General features: G+C 44.5%; 1 protein-coding gene across 3 annotated transcripts in view; it reads left to right on the top strand.

The window, feature by feature from the left end:
• LOC140423147 (protein transport protein Sec23A) overlaps positions 1–19860 on the top strand; it is a 95588-nt gene that overhangs the window by 39001 nt on the left and 36727 nt on the right. For all 3 annotated transcript variants that reach the window (XM_072507755.1, XM_072507756.1, XM_072507754.1), the window contains exons 10-12: positions 4906–5029; positions 9735–9815; positions 10316–10405. In XM_072507755.1, coding sequence (XP_072363856.1) covers positions 4906–5029; positions 9735–9815; positions 10316–10405 — 295 coding nt within the window. The remainder of the gene's footprint in view (positions 1–4905; positions 5030–9734; positions 9816–10315; positions 10406–19860) is intronic.

Here is a 19860-nt window from a genome sequence, read left to right on the forward strand (position 1 = left end):
TTTGGACATCTTCATGATGCATGTAGATTGTTTTTGTAGGGTGGTAACAGCAAATTTGAAAATACTGTTTGTTTTTTAAAAAATATTTTTTATTCTCCTTTTTCACATTTTCTCCCAAAATTTACATCCAACAATAAACAATAATCAGTAACAAATGTAATGTCAATGCCCATATCAATAACAACGATCCCATCCTCCCACAAACCCCCAGAAAATACTGTTAATAATGGGCTTAGAATGGAATTCAAGATTGGAAGTCGGGCATCTGGTGCATTCAAATACATTGGGTTAGAAATCAGGCAGAGTGGTTAGCATGTCACGCTACAACAGTGGCCATCTTGGAGAATATTAACCCCATAGCAATTATCATTGAAGGATATGGCCGTATCTGAAAAGAAAAAATTGGTACTCCAAAGTTTAATTGGGCAGCTGAATTGGTTAACTAGACAATCAAGACCAGATGCCAATTTTGATGTTTTTGGAACTAAGCACTAAAATGAACGATCCCAAAGTTGATGAAATGATTGAGCAAACAAAACATTGGCAAAATTAAAATCAGAAAATTGTGTTTTGAAATATCTATTTTTAGGTGATATTAGACAACTGAAACTGATTAGTTGACGAGCATCTTATACTAATATGTCTGATGGTTTTTTGAGTGCAGAAGGATTTATAATTTGGGGGAGAAAGGTAAATGTTACCCTTTGGCATGGGAAACTAAAAAGATATGAAGAGTGGTAAAAAGTACATTGGCAGTGAAGGCAATAGATATGGCATTTTGTATATTCAGGATCCGGACTGAAATTTTGATTGGAATAGGGCATTCAGGAACAGTACCTATAGAGTGTCACATAGACAATAAGTCCCTTCGAGAGAATGTCCATTCAACGAAAAAGGTCAGTGAAAAGAGATTATGGATTGACCTTGCGAGCCTAAAATAGATGCTAAAGAACAGGGAGATTGACCAGATCAGGTGGGTATTAATAGCTGTTACCAATTATCTGACTGATTGAAAAAAGGGGCTAGCTCAAAGAAGTTATTAGAAATTGTTGAAAAGGGGGATGTATTTTCCTTTAAGGAAGAGAATGTGAGGGTGGATTTAAAAATTTATATGAAGGGGGAATAGAGTGCATTTATTGTAGAAAAGAAAAGACATACTTTCTGTGTTAATTTAAGTCAAACCTTTCCTTTCAGAGGGTGAATCTGTTCGGAAAGAGCTAATGTTCCCTGGTGTTTAAGTTAGAAATGGAACTTTAATTGTTTAATAGACCACACTTATTGTTTGATGGACTGCACATGTATATAATGGGGAAACAGGTAGCACAGTGGAGTTGGAGCAGAAATGAAGATCATAAGACATGGGAGCAGAATTAAGCCACTCGGCCCATCGAGTCTGCTCCGCCATGCAATCATGGCTGATATTTTTCTCATCCCCATTCTCCTGCCTTCTCCCCATAACCCCTGATCCCCTTATTAATCAAGAACCTATCTATCAGCACAGTAGCATTGTGGATAGCACAATTGCTTCACCGCTCCAGGGTCCCAGGTTCGATTCCGGCTTAGGTCACTGTCTGTGCGGAGTCTGCACATCCTCCCCGTGTGTGCGTGGGTTTCCTCCGGGTTCTCCGGTTTCCTCCCGCAGTCCAAAGATGTGCAGGTTAGGTGGATTGGCCATGATAAATTGCCCGTAGTGTCCAAAATTGCCCTTAGGGTGGGGTTACTGGGTTATGGGGATAGGATGGAGGTGTTGACCTTGGGCAGGGTGCTCTTTCCAAGAGCCGGTGCAGACTTGATGGGCCGAGTGGCCTCCTTCCACTATAAATTCTATGATAATCTATGATATCTTTGTCTTAAAGACACAGATTTGGCCTCCACAGCCTTCTGCGGCAAAGAATTCCACAGATTCACCACTCTCTGGCTAAAGAAATTCCTCCTCATCTCTGTTTTAAAAGATCGTCCCTTTAGTCTGAGATTGTGCTCTCTGGTTCTAGTTTTTCCTACAAGTGGAAACATCCTCTCCACGTCCACTCTATCCAGACCTCGCAGTATCCTGTAAGTTTCAATAAGAACCCCCCCCTCATCCTTCTAAACTCCCAACAAGTACAGACCCAGCGTCCGCAACCATTCCTCATATAACCAACTCTTCATTCCAGCGATCATTATTTTGAACATCTTCTGGATCCTTTCCAAGGCCAGCACTTCCTTCCTTAGATACGGGGCCCAAAACTGCTCACAATACTCTAAATGGGGTCTGACCAAAGCCAAATACAGCCTCAGAAGTACATCCCTGCTTTTGTATTGGAGCCCTCTCGACACGAACATTGCATTCGCCTTCCTAACTGCCTACTGAACCTGCATGTTAATCTTAAGCGAATCGTCAACAAGGACTCCAAAGTGATTGTGGAATTCAATAAAATTGGAGTTGACGATGTCAAGGCTTTCTTTCTAGTTATTACAGAGATCCAATCGGAGCTTAATAGGGATTACTAGTCCAATCACATTACGCCACTGTTCCCTGCTGAAGCAGCCCATGTCCACATGCAGCAAGACCTGGACAGTATTCAGGCTTGGCCTGATAAGTGGCAGTCGCATTTGAGCCACACAAGTGCTAGGAAAGAACCAGCTCCGACAAAATACTCTGAAGATGATTTTCCAATGGTTACTAGATACAGGGGAGGTACCGGAGGATTGGAGCAATGCAAATGAGTTCCATTATTTAAAAAGGGATTGAAGGAAATGCCAAACTATAGGCCAGATAGTCTTATGTCAGTGGTGGGTAAATTAGTAGAATCATTCCAGAGAGATGGGATTAACTGTCATGTAGAAAGGCATGGGACCCTTAACTGCTTGTGTTGTATAGGATAGTGTAGAGGATAGCTATAATCTCCAAAGCAATATGGGTTGGTGGGGTGGGTAGTAACGTGGCAGATGGATTTTAATTCAGAATTATGAGGTCATACATTTAGGAAGGTCAAACAGTTGTACGGAGTACACAATAAATAGGAATATACTAAGAGAAGTAGATGAAATGAGAGATCTTGGTGTACAAGTATACAGTTCCCTAAAGGCAGCAGTTCAAATAGACAAGGTTGTAAAGAAAGCATATGGGATGTTTTCCTTCATTGGCAGAGGTATGGAATATAAAAGCAAGGATATAATGTTGGAATTGTATAAAGCAGTGGTGAGGCCACAACTGGAGTATTGTGTGCAGTTCTGGTCACCACGGGCACGATTCTCCACTCCCACGCCGGTTGGGAGAATCGCCTGGGCCGCCAAAATTTCCGGGGACGCCGGTCTGACGCCCTCCCGCGATTCTCCCAAGCGGCGGGAACGGCCCGGTCGAGTTTCGCAGGCCGGAGAATCGCCGGAGACACCCAAAATGGCGATTCTCCGGAACCCCTGCTATTCTGAGGCCCGGATGGGCCGAGCGGCCAGGCCAAAACGGCGGGTTCCCCCCGGCGCCGTCCACACCTGGTCGCTGCAGTCGTGGGCGGTGCGTGAACGCTGGGGGGGCGGCCTGTGGGGGGGCGAGGGGGGACCCTGCACCGGGCCTCACCTGGAATGTGGGGTGGCCCGCGATCGGTCCCCCATCTTCTTGCGGGGCGGATTTAGAGAGGACAACAACCAAGCATGCGCGGGTTGGCGCCGGCCCGCATGCGCGGATGACGCCCGTTATGCGGCGCCGGCCGCGTCATCTATGCGGCGCCACTTTTACGAGGGTGACAAGGCCTGGCGCATGTAGATGATGCGGCCCCGATCCTGGCCCATTGTCAGGGCCTGAATCGGTCGGGACCGGGGCCGTTCCGCGCTGTCGTGAAGCTTGACGGCGTTCACGACGGCTCGGCCACTTCGGCGTGGGAGTGGAGAATCCCGCCCAGGATTACAGGAACCACTTAATTGCTCTGGAGCGAGTGCAGAGGAGGTTTACAAGAATGTTGCCAGGGCTAGAAAAATGTTGCCAAGAGGAGAGATTGGATAGGTTGGGGTTATTTTCCTTGGAACAAAGAAGGCTGAGGGGTGACTTGATGAAATGAAATGAAATAAATCGCTTATTGTCACAAGTAGGCTTCAAATGAAGTTGCTGTGAAAAGCCCCTAGTCGCCACATTCCGGCGCCTGTTCGGGGAGGCTGGTACGGGAATTGAACCGTGCTGCTGGCCTGCCTTGGTCTGCTTTCAAAGCCAGTGATTTAGCCCTGTGCTAAAACAGCCCCTTGAGGAGTACAAGAGGGGAAGAGTAGAGTGGACAGGATAAAATTGTTTTCTTTGGTGGAGAATTCTAGAACCAAGGAACATGGAGTCAAAATAAGTGTAGAGGGGTCATGATGAAGAACCTTTTTTTACATAGAGGGTAGTGAGTGTCTGGAATTAACTGCCCGAGTTGTTGCTGGAGGCAGTGACCTGAAACTCTTTTAAAAGGTACTTGGACCTGCACATTAAGTGCTGTGAGCTACAGGGCTATGGGCTGGGTGCAGGAAGGTGGGATTAGAAAGGGCACATGGGTGTTCTCTGGATGGGATGGACACAATGAGCCGAATGGCCTGCTTCTGTGCTGTAACTTTTCTATGGTTTTCAGAGATTTTAATGATCTCCCCTTGACATTAAAGGCATTAAGGTTGCTGAATCGCCCACCATCAACATCGTGGGGGTTTACCATTTACCAGAAACTTAACTGGCCCAGTTATACAATACTGTGACTACAAGAGACCGTGAATCATTCACCCTCTGACTCAATGTAATGGAGTGCCTGGTTGAGGTGCTTTCATAGGCAGATTTGATTGCTGCCTTCAACCTGCTAACCCTGTACTAACCAATGTGCTTCTTGTCTGAATATTTTAAGTATTGTACTGATCAATGTCACGTAGTTTGTCATTAAATAACCTAGAATTTGTTATTAATTAATCTAGAGGTTACATTGTGATGGGCGACTCCTTCAACACTTCCCTCTTCAAGCAAACATTCCAAAGGGTTTTCAGTAAAGGCTTGCAAGGGGATTTCAGAATGGCATTTGGTGCCACTTTAGAGATTAAGGTAAGCAAAACCTACTCATCATTAAGATTTTGATTTCATGATTGACCTGCATGTGAAATACTTGCTTTGTTTTTATTTATTTCTCTTATTTGCTTTCACTATCTTCCACTTCTATCACTTCCAATGGTGGCACAGCTAACCTATCTTCCTTGGTGAAACTAAAACTATCCTATTATAACATTGTGATCTTGTCCTAGCTCCATTACTTTGAAACTGACTCTCAACTGATGGCACAAAAGCAACAACTAGTATCCTGCATCACTACTGGGCTATATCTGGTGTTGAATGTACCTTGTGTTGAACATGACCTCTTGTGACAATTAGGTTATACTTTTATGCTGGCTGTGGTTATCTTTAATAAACCCTATCCCTTGCCAGCCTTCATTGTGATTGTGGTTATGGGTCACCTTTGCAAAATTTGTACCACAATCAACACTGTTAACCAAAATAAAGTATCTTTATTCGACAGATGAAAGCAATTAAAGTATACCTGCAAATAAATGTGGTCAGATCATGTTTTTTAGTAGAAAGAAATCAAAGCCTAAATTCTGGACGCCAGAGACATTAATCCCTTAATACAAGTCTTGTTCATCGATGCCACGTGCATATGACAATCCGCTCCAAACATTAGAAAACTCAAAATAGAATTTTTAAAAGTCTCTCTGAAATGCAGTGTGCCAGGAGTGATCATAAGATTGTAATCTTATCCCGGTTCAGAGTGCAATTAACAATACTTGCAACTTTAATTGTTTGTGATGTTGTGAGATCCTGTAAGCTAGATTGGTGCTTTTTATTCAATGTGAAATATCCATGCTTTGATTCCAAAGCTGTGCACAAGCAGAATAGTGGTAGGAGAGTGACAACTGATCCAATTTCCTCTGGTTAGAGGGGAGGAAGGTTGCCCAGTGACCTCAGACATCTAATACAAAGAACAAAGAAATGTACAGCACAGGAACAGGCCCTTTGGCCCTCCAAGCCCGTGCCGACCATGCTGCCCGACTAAACTACAATCTTCTACACTTCCTGGGTCCGTATCCCTCTATTCCCATCCTATTCATGTATTTGTCAAGATGCCCCTTAAATGTCACTATCGTCCCTGCTTCCACCACCTCCTCCCGTAGCGAGTTCCAGGCACCCACTACCCTCTGCGTAAAAAAACTTGCCTCGTACATCTACTCTAAACCTTGCCCCTCTCACCTTAAACCTATGCCCCCTAGTAATTGACCCCTCTACCCTGGGGAAAAGCCTCTGACTATCCACTCTGTCTATGCCCCTCATAATTTTGTAGACCTCTATCAGGTCTCCCCTCAACCTCCTTCGTTCCAGTGAGAACAAACGGAGTTTATTCAACCGCTCCTCATAGCTAATGCCCTCCATACCAGGCAACATTCTGGTAAATCTCTTCTGCACCCTCTCTAAAGCCTCCACATCCTTCTGGTAGTGTGGCGACCAGAATTGAACACTATACTCCAAGTGTGGCCTAACTAAGGTTCTATACAGCTGCAACATGACTTGCCAATTCTTATACTCAATGCCCCGGCCAATGAAGGCAAGCATGCCGTATGCCTTCTTGACTACCTTCTCCACCTGTGTTGCCCCTTTCAATGACCTGTGGACCTGTACTCCTAGATCTCTTTGACTTTCAATACTCTTGAGGGTTCTACCATTCACTGTATATTCCCTACCTGCATTAGACCTTCCAAAATGCATTACCTCACATTTGTCCGGATTAAACTCCATCTGCCATTTCTCCGCCCAAGTCTCCAAACAATCTAAATCCTGCTGTATCCTCTGACAGTCCTCATCGCTATCCGCAATTCCACCAACCTTTGTGTCGTCTGCAAACTTACTAATCAGACCAGTTACATTTTCCTCCAAATCATTTATATATACTACAAAGAGCAAAGGTCCCAGCACTGATCCCTGTGGAACACCACTGGTCACAGCCCTCCAATTAGAAAAGCATCCTTCCATTGCTACTCTCTGCCTTCTATGACCTAGCCAGTTCTGTATCCACCTTGCCAGCTCACCCCTGATCCCGTGTGACTTCACCTTTTGTACTAGTCTACCATGAGGGACCTTGTCAAAGGCCTTACTGAAGTCCATATAGACAACATCCACTGCCCTACCTGCATCAATCATCTTAGTGACCTGCTCGGAAAACTCTATCAAGTTAGTGAGACACGACCTCCCCTTCACAAAACCATGCTGCCTCTCACTAATATGTCCATTTGCTTCCAAATGGGAGTAGATCCTATCTCTGAGAATTCTCTCCAGTAATTTCCCTACCACTGAAGTAAGGCTCACCGGCCTGTAGTTCCCTGGATTATCCTTGCTACCCTTCTTAAACAGAGGAACAACATTGACTATTCTCCAGTCCTCCGGGACATCCCCTGAAGACCGTGAGGATCCAAAGATTTCTGTCAAGGCCTCAGCAATTTCCTCTCCAGCCTCCTTCAGTATTCTGGGGTAGATCCCATCAGGCCCTGGGGACTTATCTACCTTAATATTTTTTAAGACACCCAACACCTCGTCTTTTTGGATCTCAATGTGACCCAGGCTATCTACACACCCTTCTCCAGACTCAACATCTACCAATTTCTTCTCTTTGGTGAATACTGATGCAAAGTATTCATTTAGTACCTCGCCCATTTCCTCTGGCTCCACACATAGATTCCCTTGCCTATCCTTCAGTGGGCTAACCCTTTCCCTGGCTACCCTCTTGCTTTTTATGTATGTGTAAAAAGCCTTGGGATTTTCCTTAACCCTATTTGCCAATGACTTTTCGTGACCCTTTCTAGCCCTCCTGACTCCTTGCTTAAGTTCCTTCCTACTTTCCTTATATTCCACGCAGGCTTCGTCTGTTCCCAGCCTTTTAGCCCTGACAAATGCCTCCTTTTTCTTTTTGACGAGGCCTACAATATCTCTCGTTATCCAAGGTTCCCGAAAATTGCCGTATTTATCCTTCTTCCTCACAGGAACATGCCGGTCCTGAATTCCTTTCAACTGACACTTGAAAGCCTCCCACATGTCAGATGTTGATTTGCCCTCAAACATCCGCCCCCAATCTATGTTCTTCAGTTCCCGCCTAATATTGTTATAATTAGCCTTCCCCCAATTTAGCACTTTCATCCTAGGACCACTCTTATCCTTGTCCACCAGTACTTTAAAACTTACTGAGTTGTGGTCACTGTTACCGAAATGCTCCCCTACTGAAACATCTACCACCTGGCCGGGCTCATTCCCCAATACCAGGTCCAGTACCGCCCCTTCCCTAGTTGGACTGTCTACATATTGTTTTAAGAAGCCCTCCTGGATGCTCCTTACAAACTCCGCCCCGTCTAAGCCCCTGGCACTAAGTGAGTCCCAGCCAATATTGGGGAAGTTGAAGTCTCCCATCACCACAACCCTGTTGTTTTTACTCTTTTCCAAAATCTGTCTACCTATCTGCTCCTCTATCTCCCGCTGGCTGTTGGGAGGCCTGTAGTAAACCCCCAACATTATGACTGCACCCTTCTTATTCCTGATCGCTACCCATATAGCCTCACTGCCCTCTGAGGTGTCCTCCCGCAGTACAGCTGTGATATTCTCCCGAACCAGTAGCGCAACTCCGCCTCCCCTTTTACATCCCCGTCTATCCCGCCTGAAACATCTAAATCCTGGAACGTTTAGCTGCCAATCCTGCCCTTCCCTCAACCAGGTCTCTGTAATGGCAACAACATCATAGTTCCAAGTACTAATCCAAGCTCTAAGTTCATCTGCCTTACCCGTAATACTTCTTGCATTAAAACATATGCACTTCAGGCCACCAGACCCGCTGTGTTCAGCAACTTCTCCCTGTCTGCTCTGCCTCAGAGCCCCACTGTCCCTATTCCCTAGTTCTCCCTCAATGCTCTCACCTTCTGACCTATTGCTCCCGTGCCCACCCCCCTGCCATACTAGTTTAAACCCTCCCGTGTGACACTAGCAAACCTCAATGCTAGGGCCAGGCTCGGTTCACATCCATGAAACATAATTTGCTTACATTTAACAATTGGTTGAGATGATGCGTGTTGTATACCACTCTGGAATCCAATAGGGAGCATTACCTGTAGGACAGCAGCCAATTGAAGAAGCTGGAAGAAAACATACAAAACAGGCTCTTCAGAATTGCGGTGCTGTTCTATTAGAAGGAAATATGCTTTTCTGTCAAAGTGTTTTAAAGTTTGTGAACGATTGATTCTGTGTCTGGTGCCTTATTTACTTCATTTTGTAGCTGCTGAAGATATCTTTAGCAATACAGTAATCAGTCAATTTAGCTGTAGCTGATTTGAATCAACAAGTCCACAGGTGAATTTGGATTTGTTGGGGATTCTTTTTATTCGCAGATTGTTCCATCCCAGCGTGAGGTAAAACTATAGTGCCAATGTTGTCTTCTATCCTAAACACAAGTTCATTCATTATGTGTTGATAGCAGACCGTACTACTCCTGCTGAGAAGTACTTTGATGTAAAGGTACTTTGGCTTGGGTGATATCTAGCTACTTTTGAAGTTTTATCTGTCAATTGATTAAAGAATTGTCTGACCTAATACATTTGAGAATAATGACACTAATATTCCAAATCCTTGCATTTTATTAATGTTTGTTCTTTCAGGAACATATTTGTGAGAAAAGATTGTATTCACTACACTGACTCCCATCTCTGAAATAATTTATTCCCTTTAGACAACTCGAGAACTGAAGATTGCTGGTGCAATTGGGACCTGTGTGTCTTTGAACTCCAAAGGCACTTCTGTGTCTGAAAATGTAAGTTTGGGTTTACTCTGATACATGGAATATGTGACTATCTGGCATCGTAAGTTAACATGGAGCTAATAGTTTGTTTATAAATCACCAGCTAATCACTGAGTAGAAAAACAAGTGTATAACCATTGAAGCTTTTAATTTATCTGTTGATTTTTTTTAAAAAAACAGCTTTGGACAACTGGTGATATAGCTTGATATTTGGAACACATCTTTTAATCTTCCTATGAATACAAGTAGGAAAATAATCTAAATGTTTAGATTATGCAGAGTGTGAATGCAAGTTTAAAATTATGAACCATTTAAGAGTACTTTATATTTTTTCTAAATTTTCTAATCAATATGTATTTTGCTGTACTTAAAGACTTTTTGAAGTAATTAATCTGTTTTTGCAACACGCATGATGTGTGCCCAGGATTGATTTTTATTGAGTTTGATGTGTTTTATGGACAATTCAAACAGCCATGTATTTGAATAAGTTCCACAGTCTTCTGTTCCTTTAGGAGCTGGGTGTAGGTGGTACATGCCAGTGGAAAATTTGCAGTTTAGATCCCTGCACTACACTGGGGATCTACTTTGAAGTAGTGAATCAGGTGAGCCTTTCTCTCATTTGCAAAAATCTCAGGTTAGAAATTCCTTCCATTTACAAGTCTTGCTGAATTTTCTCATGAAACTCAACTGAATGGTCCAGGACAAAAGGCCTGATAAGAAATTGACTCCAGAAAAGATCACTGCTTCTCTTATTACAGAAATGAAGTTAAAGAAATATTGAGTTAAATGCCTTGCGTTTCTATTCCGAATGTATTTTGGATGTTATGGGGAAGTAGGTAAGCATAGATACATTGAAACTATTTCCTCTGGTTGGGGAGTCAAGGATGAGTGGATATAGTCTAAAAATTAGAGCGAGTCCTTTCGGGACTTCCGGGAAATGAAATTAAGAAAATTAAAGAGGGTGGTGGAATTTGTAACTTCCACAAAAGACAAATTGATGCAAAATTAATTGTTATTTTTTAAACCTGAGATTGATACTTTTGTTAACCAAAGGTGTTAAAGGATATGGGGCAAAGGTAAGCTGTATATCAGCTGTGATCTCATTGAATGGTTGAACCGTTCAAGGGCCAAATGCCGCACTGCTACTCCTATGTTCCTATATGTAACATTTTGATTCAGAAAGTCAATGTCAACTGGTTGAATTTGCAGATCCTAAATTAGTATCTGTTAAGTTGGAAGGAGAAGCCAGGGACCAATTAACTGGAGTTAGATAATATCACCAGAAAGGTGGCACGTAAAAGAAAAGGCTTGCATCTTCCTTCGTCCTCAGGAGCACTCTGGATTCCTTTTTTAATGCCTATTGTTCATTTTTACACTATTCATTGTTCCAGCTGTCACACAAGAACTCGGAGCAGGAGTAGGCCACCTGGCCCCTCGAGCCTGCTCCGCCATGCAATAAGACCATGGCTGATGTTTTTGTAGATTCAGCTCCACTTACCCGCCCGCTCACTATAACCCTTAATTCCTTTACTGTTCAAAAATCTATCTATCTTTGTCTTAAAAACATCCAACGATGTAGCCTCAACTGTTTCAGTGGGCAGGGAATTACACATTACAACCCTTTGGGTGAAGTTCCTCCTCAACTCAGTCCTAAATCAGCTCCCCCTTATTTTTAGATTATGCCCCCTAATTCTAGTTTCATCCGTCTGTGGAAACAACCTCCTGCTTCTATCTTATCTATTCCCTTCTTAATTTTATATGTTTCTATGATATCCCGACTCATTCTTCTAAATTCCAATGAGTATAGTCCCAGTTTACTCAGTCTCTCCTCATGAGCCAATCCTCTCATCTCCGGAATCATTCTGGTGAATCTCCTCTGCACCCTCTCTAGTGCCAGTACATCCTTTCTCAATTAACAAGACCAAAACTGTACACAGTTCTCCAGGTGTGGCCTCACCAGCACCCTATACAGCTGCAACATAACCTCCCTGTTTTTAAACTCCATCCCTCTAGCAATGAAGGACAAAATTCCATTTGCCTTCTTAATTACCTGCTTCACCTGCAAACCAATTTGTTTGTGATTCATGCACAAGGATACTCTGGTCCCTCTGCACAGCAGCATGCCACAATATTTTAACATTTAAATAATAGTATATTTCGCTGTTATTCCGACCAAAATGGATGACCTCACACTTACCAACATTGTACTCCCATCTACCAGACCCTTGACCACTCACTTGAACTATCTATATCCCTCTGCAGACTCCGTCCTCTACACAATTTGCTCTACCACTCATCTTCATGTCATCTGCGACCTTTGACACATTACAACTGGTCCCCAATTCCAAATCATCTAATAATAATCTTTATTATTGTCACAAGTAAGCTTACATTAATACTTCTTCAATGAAGTTACTGTGAAAATCCCATAGTTGCCACATTCCAGCGTCTGATAGGTTACACTGAGGAGAATTCAAAATGTCCAAAATACCTAACAGCACGTCTTTTGGAACTTGTGGGAGGAAACCGGAGCACCTGGAGGAAACCCACACAGACACGTGCAGACTCTGCACAGATAGCGACCCAAGCCGGGAATCGAACCTGGGACCATGGCACTGTGAAACAACAGTGCTAACCACTGTGCTACCGTGCCGGCCCTTTTGTACGGCACCTTGTCGAATGCCTGCTGGAAATCCAGATTACACCACACTCACGGGTTCACCGTTGTCCACTGCGCTCGCAATGTCCTCAAAGAATTCCAGTAAATTAATTAAATATGACCTGTTTTCATGAACCCATGCTGCTTCTGCCCAATGGAACAATTTCTATCCCGATGTTTTGCTATTTCTTCTTGAAGATAGATTCAAGCATTTTCCCCACTACTGAAGTTAAGCTAACCGACCTAAGTTACCCGCCTTTTGTCTACCTCCTTTTTAAAACCGTGGCGTCAAATTTGCTGTTTTCTAATCTGCCGGAACTGCCCCAGAGTCCAGCGAAGTTTGGTGAATTACCACAAGTGCATCTGCTATTTCCCCCCACGATCTCTTTTAGTTCCCTGGGATGCATGCCATCAGGGCCAGGAGACTTGTCTACCTTTAGCCCAATTCGCTCGCCCAACACTACCGCCTTAATAATCATGATAATGATTGTTTCTAGGTCCTCATCTGCCATAGCCTCCTTGCCATCAATTATTGGCATGTTATTTGTGTCTTCCACTGTGAAGACCAACACAAAATACCTGCTCAATGTCTCGGCCGTTTCCTCATTTTCCATTATTAAATCTCCCTTCTCATCCTCTAAAGGACCAATGTTGACCTTAGCCACTTTTTTGCGTTTTATATATTTGTAGAAACTTTTGCTATCTGTTTTTATATTCTGAGCTAGTTTACTCTCTTAATCTAGCTTACTTTTCTTAGTTATTTTTGTGGCTTTCTGTTGACTTTTAAAGATTTCCCAATCTTCTAGTTTCCCACCAATCTTTGCCACTTTGTTTGCATTTTCTTTCAATTTGTACCCTCCTTTATTTCTTTCGATATCCATGGCTGAATATCCCTTTTCCTACAGTCTTTCCTTTTCACTGGTATATACTTTTGCTGAGCACTGTGAAAAATCACTTTCAAAGTCCTCCACTGTTCCTCAGTTGTCCCACTCGAAAGTCTTTGCTCCCAGTCTACTGTAGTCAACTCCTCCCTCATCCCATTGTAGTCTCCTTTGTTTAAGCACAAGACACTGGTATTGGATTTTATCTGCTCACCCTCCATCTGTATTTTAAATTCAACCATACTGTGATCGCTCCTTCCGAGAGGATCCCTAACTATGAGATCATTAATTATTCCTGTCTCATTACACAGGACCGGATCTAGGATAGCTTGCTCCCTCGTAGGTTCCATTACATACTGTTTGAGAAAACTATCGCGGATACATTCTTATGAACTCCTCCTCAAGTTGCCTTAACCGACCTGGTTCGACCAATCGACATGTACATTAAAATCCCCCATGATAATTGCCATACCATTTTTACATGCATCAGTTATTTCTTTATTTATTGCCAGCCGCACCGTGATATTATTTAGTGGCCTATAGACTGCGTCTACCAATGACTTTTCCTTCAAATGGATTCAACCTTTTTCTCCATAGAATTTATATAATCTCTCACTACCGCCCTGATGTCATCCTTAAATATCAGCGCTATACCACCTCCCTTACCTTCCTGTCTGTCCTTCCGAATAGTCTGATACCCCTGGATATTTAACTCCAGTCGTGACCACCCTATAACCATGTCTCTGTAATGGCCACTAAAATGTACTCATTCACGATGGTTTGTGCCGTCAACTCATTTACATTATTTTGAATGCTACGAGCATTCAGATAAAGTGCCCGTATGCTAGTTTTTTAAACCTTATTTGAAATCAATCTAGAGTACCCAATTCTTTTTTTTGAATGAAGGGGCAATTTAGCGTGGTCAATTCACCTAGCCTGCACATCTTTTTGGGTTGTGGGGGTGAGACCCACGCAGACACGGGGAGAATGTGAAAACTCCACATGGACAGTGGCCCAAAGCCGGGATCGTACCCGGGTCCTCGGTGCTGTGACGTAAGAATTAGGAACAGGAGTAGGCCGTCTGGCCCCTCGTGCCTGCTCCGCCATTTAATGAGATCATGGCTGATCTTTGTGGACTCGGCTCCACTCTCCGGCCCGTACACCATATCCCCGAATTCCTTTATTCTTTAGAAAGGCATCTATCTTTTTCTTAAAAACGTTTAAAGAAGGAGCCTCAATTGTTTCACTGGGCAAGGAATTCCAGAGATTCACAACCCTTTGGGTGAAAAAGTTCCTCCTACACTCCGTCGTAAATCTAACTCCCCTTATTTTGAGGCTATGCCCCCTAGTTCTGCTTTCCCCGACCAGTGGAAACAACCTGCCCGCATCTATCCCATCTATTCCCTTCATAATTTCATATGTATCTATAAGATCCCCCCGCATCCTTCTAAACTCCAATGAGTACAGTCCCAGTCTACTCAACCTCTCGTCATAATCTAATCCCCTCAACTCTGGGATCAACCTAGTGAATCTCCTCTGCACTCCCTCCAGTGCCAATATGTCCTTTCTCAGGTAAGGAGACCAAAATGGAACACAATACTCCAGATGCGGCCTCACCAACACCTTATACAATTGCAGCATAACCTCACTAGTCTTGAACTCCATCCTTCTAGCAATGAAAGACAAAACTCGATTAGCCTTCTTAATCACCTGTTGTACCTGCACACCAACTTTTTGCGACTCGTGCATCAGCACACCCAGGTCCCTCTGCACAGCAGCATGTTTTAACATCTTACCGTTTAAATAATAATCCATTCTGCTGTTATTCCTCCCAAAATGGATAGCCTCACACTTGACAACATTGAATTCCATCTGCCAGACCCTAGCCCATTCACCTAACCTATCCAAATCCTTCTGCAGACTTCCGGTATCCTCTGCACTTTTTGCTTTACCGCTCATCTTAGTGTCGTCTGCAAACTTTGACACATTGCACTTGGTCCCCAACTCCAAATCGTCTATGTAAATTGTGAACAACTGCGGGCCCAACACTGATCCTTGAGGGACCCCACTAGTTACAGGTTGCCAACCAGAGAAACACTCATTTATCCCCACTCTCTGCTTTCTTTTTTAAAAAATATATTTTATTCAAAATTTTTGGCCAACCATAACAGTACATTGTGTATCCTTTACACAGTAATATAACAATATAAATAACAATGGCCAGTTTTAAGCAAGAAATAAATAATATATAAACAACATCAAAATTAAAAAAACAAAACTAAATGGCAACCGCCTTGTCCCAAATAAATACTCTCCAAAAATACAATTCAACAGTCCAATATACAATTACCTATAACAACAACCTATACATATTATACATGTACACTAACATCCCTGAGTGTCCTTCTGGTTCCACCCCCCCCCCCCCCTCCCCTTTGTGTGGCACCTTGTCAAAAGCTTTCTGGAAATCCAGATATACCACACCCATTGGCTCCCCGTTATCTACTGCACTGGTAACGGCCTCAGAAAATTCTACCAAATTAGTCAGACACGACCTACTCTTTGTGAACCCACGCTGCGTCTGCCCAATGGGACAATTTCCCTCCAGGTGCCCCGCTATTTCCTCCTTAATGATAGATTCCAGCATTTTCCCTACAACCGAAGTTAAGCTTACCGGCCTATAATTACCCGCTTTCTGCCGACCTCCTTTTTTTAAACAGTGGTGTCACGTTTGCTACTTTCCAATCCTCTGGGACCACCCCAGAGTCTAGTGAATTTTGATAAATTATCACTAGTGCGTTTACAATTTCCCTAGCCATCTCTTTTAACACTCTGGGATGCATCCCATCAGGGCCAGGAGACTTGTCTACCTTTAGCCCCATTAGCTTGCTCAATACTGCCTCTTTAGTGATTACAATCATCTCAAGGTCCTCACCTATCATATCCTTATTTCCATCAGTCGCTGGCATGTTATTTGTGTCCTCCACTGTGAAGACTGACCCAAAAAACCTGTTCAGCTCCTCAGCCATTTCCCCGTCTCCTATTATTAAATCTCCCTTCTCGTCTTCCAAAGGACCAATATTTACCTTAGCCACTCTTTTTTTGTCTTATATATTTGTAGAAGCTTTTACTATCTGCTTTTATGTTCTGAGCCAGTTTACTTTCATAGTCTACCTTACTCTTCTTTATGGCTTTTTTAGTAGCTTTCTGTTGTCCCCTAAAGACTTCCCAGTCCTCTAGTCTCCCACTAATTTTTGCCACATTGTATGTTTTTTCCTTCAATTTGATACTCTCCCTCACCTCCTTAGATATCCACGGTCGATTTTTCCCCTTTCTACCGTCTTTCTTTTTTGTCGGTATGAACCTTTTCTGAACACTGTGAAAGATCGCTCGGAAGGTTCTCCACTGTTCCTCAACTGCTTCACCATGAGGTCTTTGCTCCCAGATGCAGCAATGCTAACCACTGTGCCACCGTGCTGCCCTCCTTTTTGAATCCTAACACCTCCATTAATAACATCTCCTGAGTTCTTCTTCCCTTTAACGTTTTTCCTAGTTTTCCATTCAGTTGAACCCACCTCCCCACGTGCTAACCTGCTGCTTTGCTTCCCATTAACCATTATACTTCCCGTAGTTTTATCGTTCCCTTCCATCGCACTTGCTAATTTAAAGTCCTTGTGACCATCCTATTTATTCTTTCCGCTAGAACACTGGTCCCAGATCGGTACAGATCCCTCCTGTTCCAATACTGGTGCCAATGCGCCATGAAATCAAACCCTTCTTTCCGCACCACTCCTTCAGTGGTCATTACTTGCCTAATTTTCTTATCCTTATGCCAATTCAGACATGGCATAGGTAGTAATCCAGAGATTATAACCCTTGAGGACCTGTTCTTTAATTTAGTTCCTAGTGCCTGCCTGATCCCTCAACAGGTCCTCTTTCCTGGTCTTAGCATAGAATCATAGAATTTACAGTGCAGAAAGAGGCCATTCGGCCCTTGGAAAGAGCAACCTACTTAAGCCCACACCTCCACCCTATCCCCGCAACACCACCTAACCTTTTTGGCACTAAGAGGCAATTAGCATGGCCAATCCAACTAACTTAAACATCTTTGGACTGTGGAGGAAACCGGAGCACCAAAAGGAAACCCACGCAGACAAGGGAGAACGTGCAAACTCCACACAGACAGTCACCCGAGGCCGGAATTGAACCCGGGTCCCTGGTGCTGTGAGGCAGCAGTGCTAACCACTGTGCCGCCCTTATTTGCCAACTACTCTTTCAGTGTGCCCTGCCACCTTCAAAGACCTATGCACAAGAAACCTCCAAGGTCTCCATCCCTGTACATTTGTTACAACTGTGCCATTTAATCAATTGCCTCTCCCTATTTCTACTGTCAAAATGCATACTTCAGACTTCTTATTCAATGTCTTGTGTCCATTCTACTATTTTCATACAATTTACAGTGCAGAAGGAGGCCGTTCGGTCCATCGAGTCTGCACCAGCCCTTACAAAGAGCACCCTACTCATCAAGCCCACGTCTCTACCCTATCCCTGTAACCCAGTAACCTCCGCTTAACCTTTTTGTCACCAAGGGCAATTTAACACGGCCAATCCACCTAATCCGCACATCTTTGGACTGTGGGAGGAAACCGGAACACCCGGAGGTAACCCACGCAGTCACGGGGAGAACGTGCAGACTCCACAGTGACCCAAGCCGGGAATCAAACCTATGACCCTGGAGCTGTGAAGCAACTGTGCTAACCACTATGCTACCGTGCTGCCCCTATATTCTATGTCCTTTTGCAGTCTGTTTGCATCATCCTCACTGTCTGCCACACCTTTAAGTTTAGTATCATTGGACAATTTTGAAATGTTATCCTGTGTTCCAATATTCAAGTTATCTTGTATATGTAAAAATTAGTAGCCCTGGCACAGAACCCAGGGGAACACTACAATCCTCCAGTCTGAAGAACAATCAGTGCCTACAACAAGTTAATTTGACTTCCGGGTGCGGCGATGACCAGCTGAGTCGCACGTTTCGGCAGCTCCCGGTGTAACGGACTTTTGGGCTCTTAATAAGAGCCCCAACGGCAATTTTAACGGCTAAAAGTACTGTGCGGTGAACCAGAAGGGAATCCCCCCTGGATACGGATGGAAAAAGGAGAGGAAGGTGGCCGGATTACGGTGGATCCTTTAGAGCAGCGGCAAGGAAGGCAAGCAAAAACCAAGATGGCGTCGGAAGGTGGCAGTTTAATATGGGGCCCTGAAAAACACGGGTTTTTGAATCGCTGCGTGGAAGAACTCAAAAAGGAAATTAAGAAGGAGCTGTTGGCCCCGATATTACAGGCGATCGAAGGGCTAAAGGAGGAGCAAAAGACCCAGGAGCGGGAGCTTCGGGTCGTGAAGGCAAAGGCTGCCGAGAATGAGGACGACATACAGGGCCTGGTGGTGAAGACGGAGATGCACGAGACACACCATAAACGATGTGTGGAAAGGCTGGAGGCGCTGGAGAACAACGCGAGGAGGAACAACCTAAGGATTCTTGGCCTTCCTGAAGGTGCGGAGGGAGCGGATGTCGGGGCATATGTGAGCACGATGCTGCACTCGTTAATGGGAGCGGAGGCCCCGGCGGGTCCGCTGGAGGTGGAGGGAGCATACCGAGTGATGGCGCGAGGACCGAGAGCAGGAGAAATTCCGAGAGCCATAGTGGTGAGATTCCTCCGTTTTAAGGACAGAGAGATGGTCCTTAGATGGGCAAAGAAAACTCGGAGCAGTAAGTGGGAGAACGCGGTGATCCGCGTATACCAAGACTGGAGTGCGGAGGTGGCGAGAAGGAGGGCGAGCTTTAATCGGGCCAAGGAGGTGCTTCACAAAAAGAAGATAAAATTCGGAATGCTGCAACCGGCAAGACTGTGGGTCACATATCAAGGGAGGCACCACTACTTTGAGACGGCGGATGAGGCGTGGACTTTTATCGTGGAAGAAAAATTGGAATGAGCGGGTTATTAAAAAAAAGAATGTTTGAAACAAAGTGGTGGGGCGAGTATGGGGGGGCGAAGAAGGGTGGAAAGAGGAGTTTTATGTTATTAATCCTGCGATGTGGTAACTTTTCTCTCTTCCACAGGAGGTGGTGGGGGGAGGAAAGGAGGTGGAAGAGATGGGGCGTTGGCCATTGGGGGCGGGGCCAAGGGGGAAGCACGGGCTAGGTTCCCGCGCTATGATAATCATGGCGGGAATAGGGAAGCAGGAAGGAGGGGGCATCGCACGGTGCGAGCCGAGGTCACGGGGGGAAGCCGAGGTCGGCCAGAGTTTGCTGACTTCTGGGAGCAACATGGGGGGTGTAACTACGCTAGTGGGGGATCTAGCGGGGGGGGTGGGAGGGGGGAATTATTGGGCTGCTGCTGCTGGGGAGAGGGGGGAGCTGGTATGGGGTGGGATGGGCGGGGGGGCACCGCCTGGGGGGACACAGCTGCGTGGGAACCGGGTGAGGAGCTGGAAAAAGGGGATGGCTAATCGACAA

The sequence above is a fragment of the Scyliorhinus torazame genome, chromosome 1 (genome assembly GCF_047496885.1).
Source record: "Scyliorhinus torazame isolate Kashiwa2021f chromosome 1, sScyTor2.1, whole genome shotgun sequence".
NCBI classification, from domain to species: Eukaryota; Metazoa; Chordata; class Chondrichthyes; order Carcharhiniformes; family Scyliorhinidae; genus Scyliorhinus; species Scyliorhinus torazame.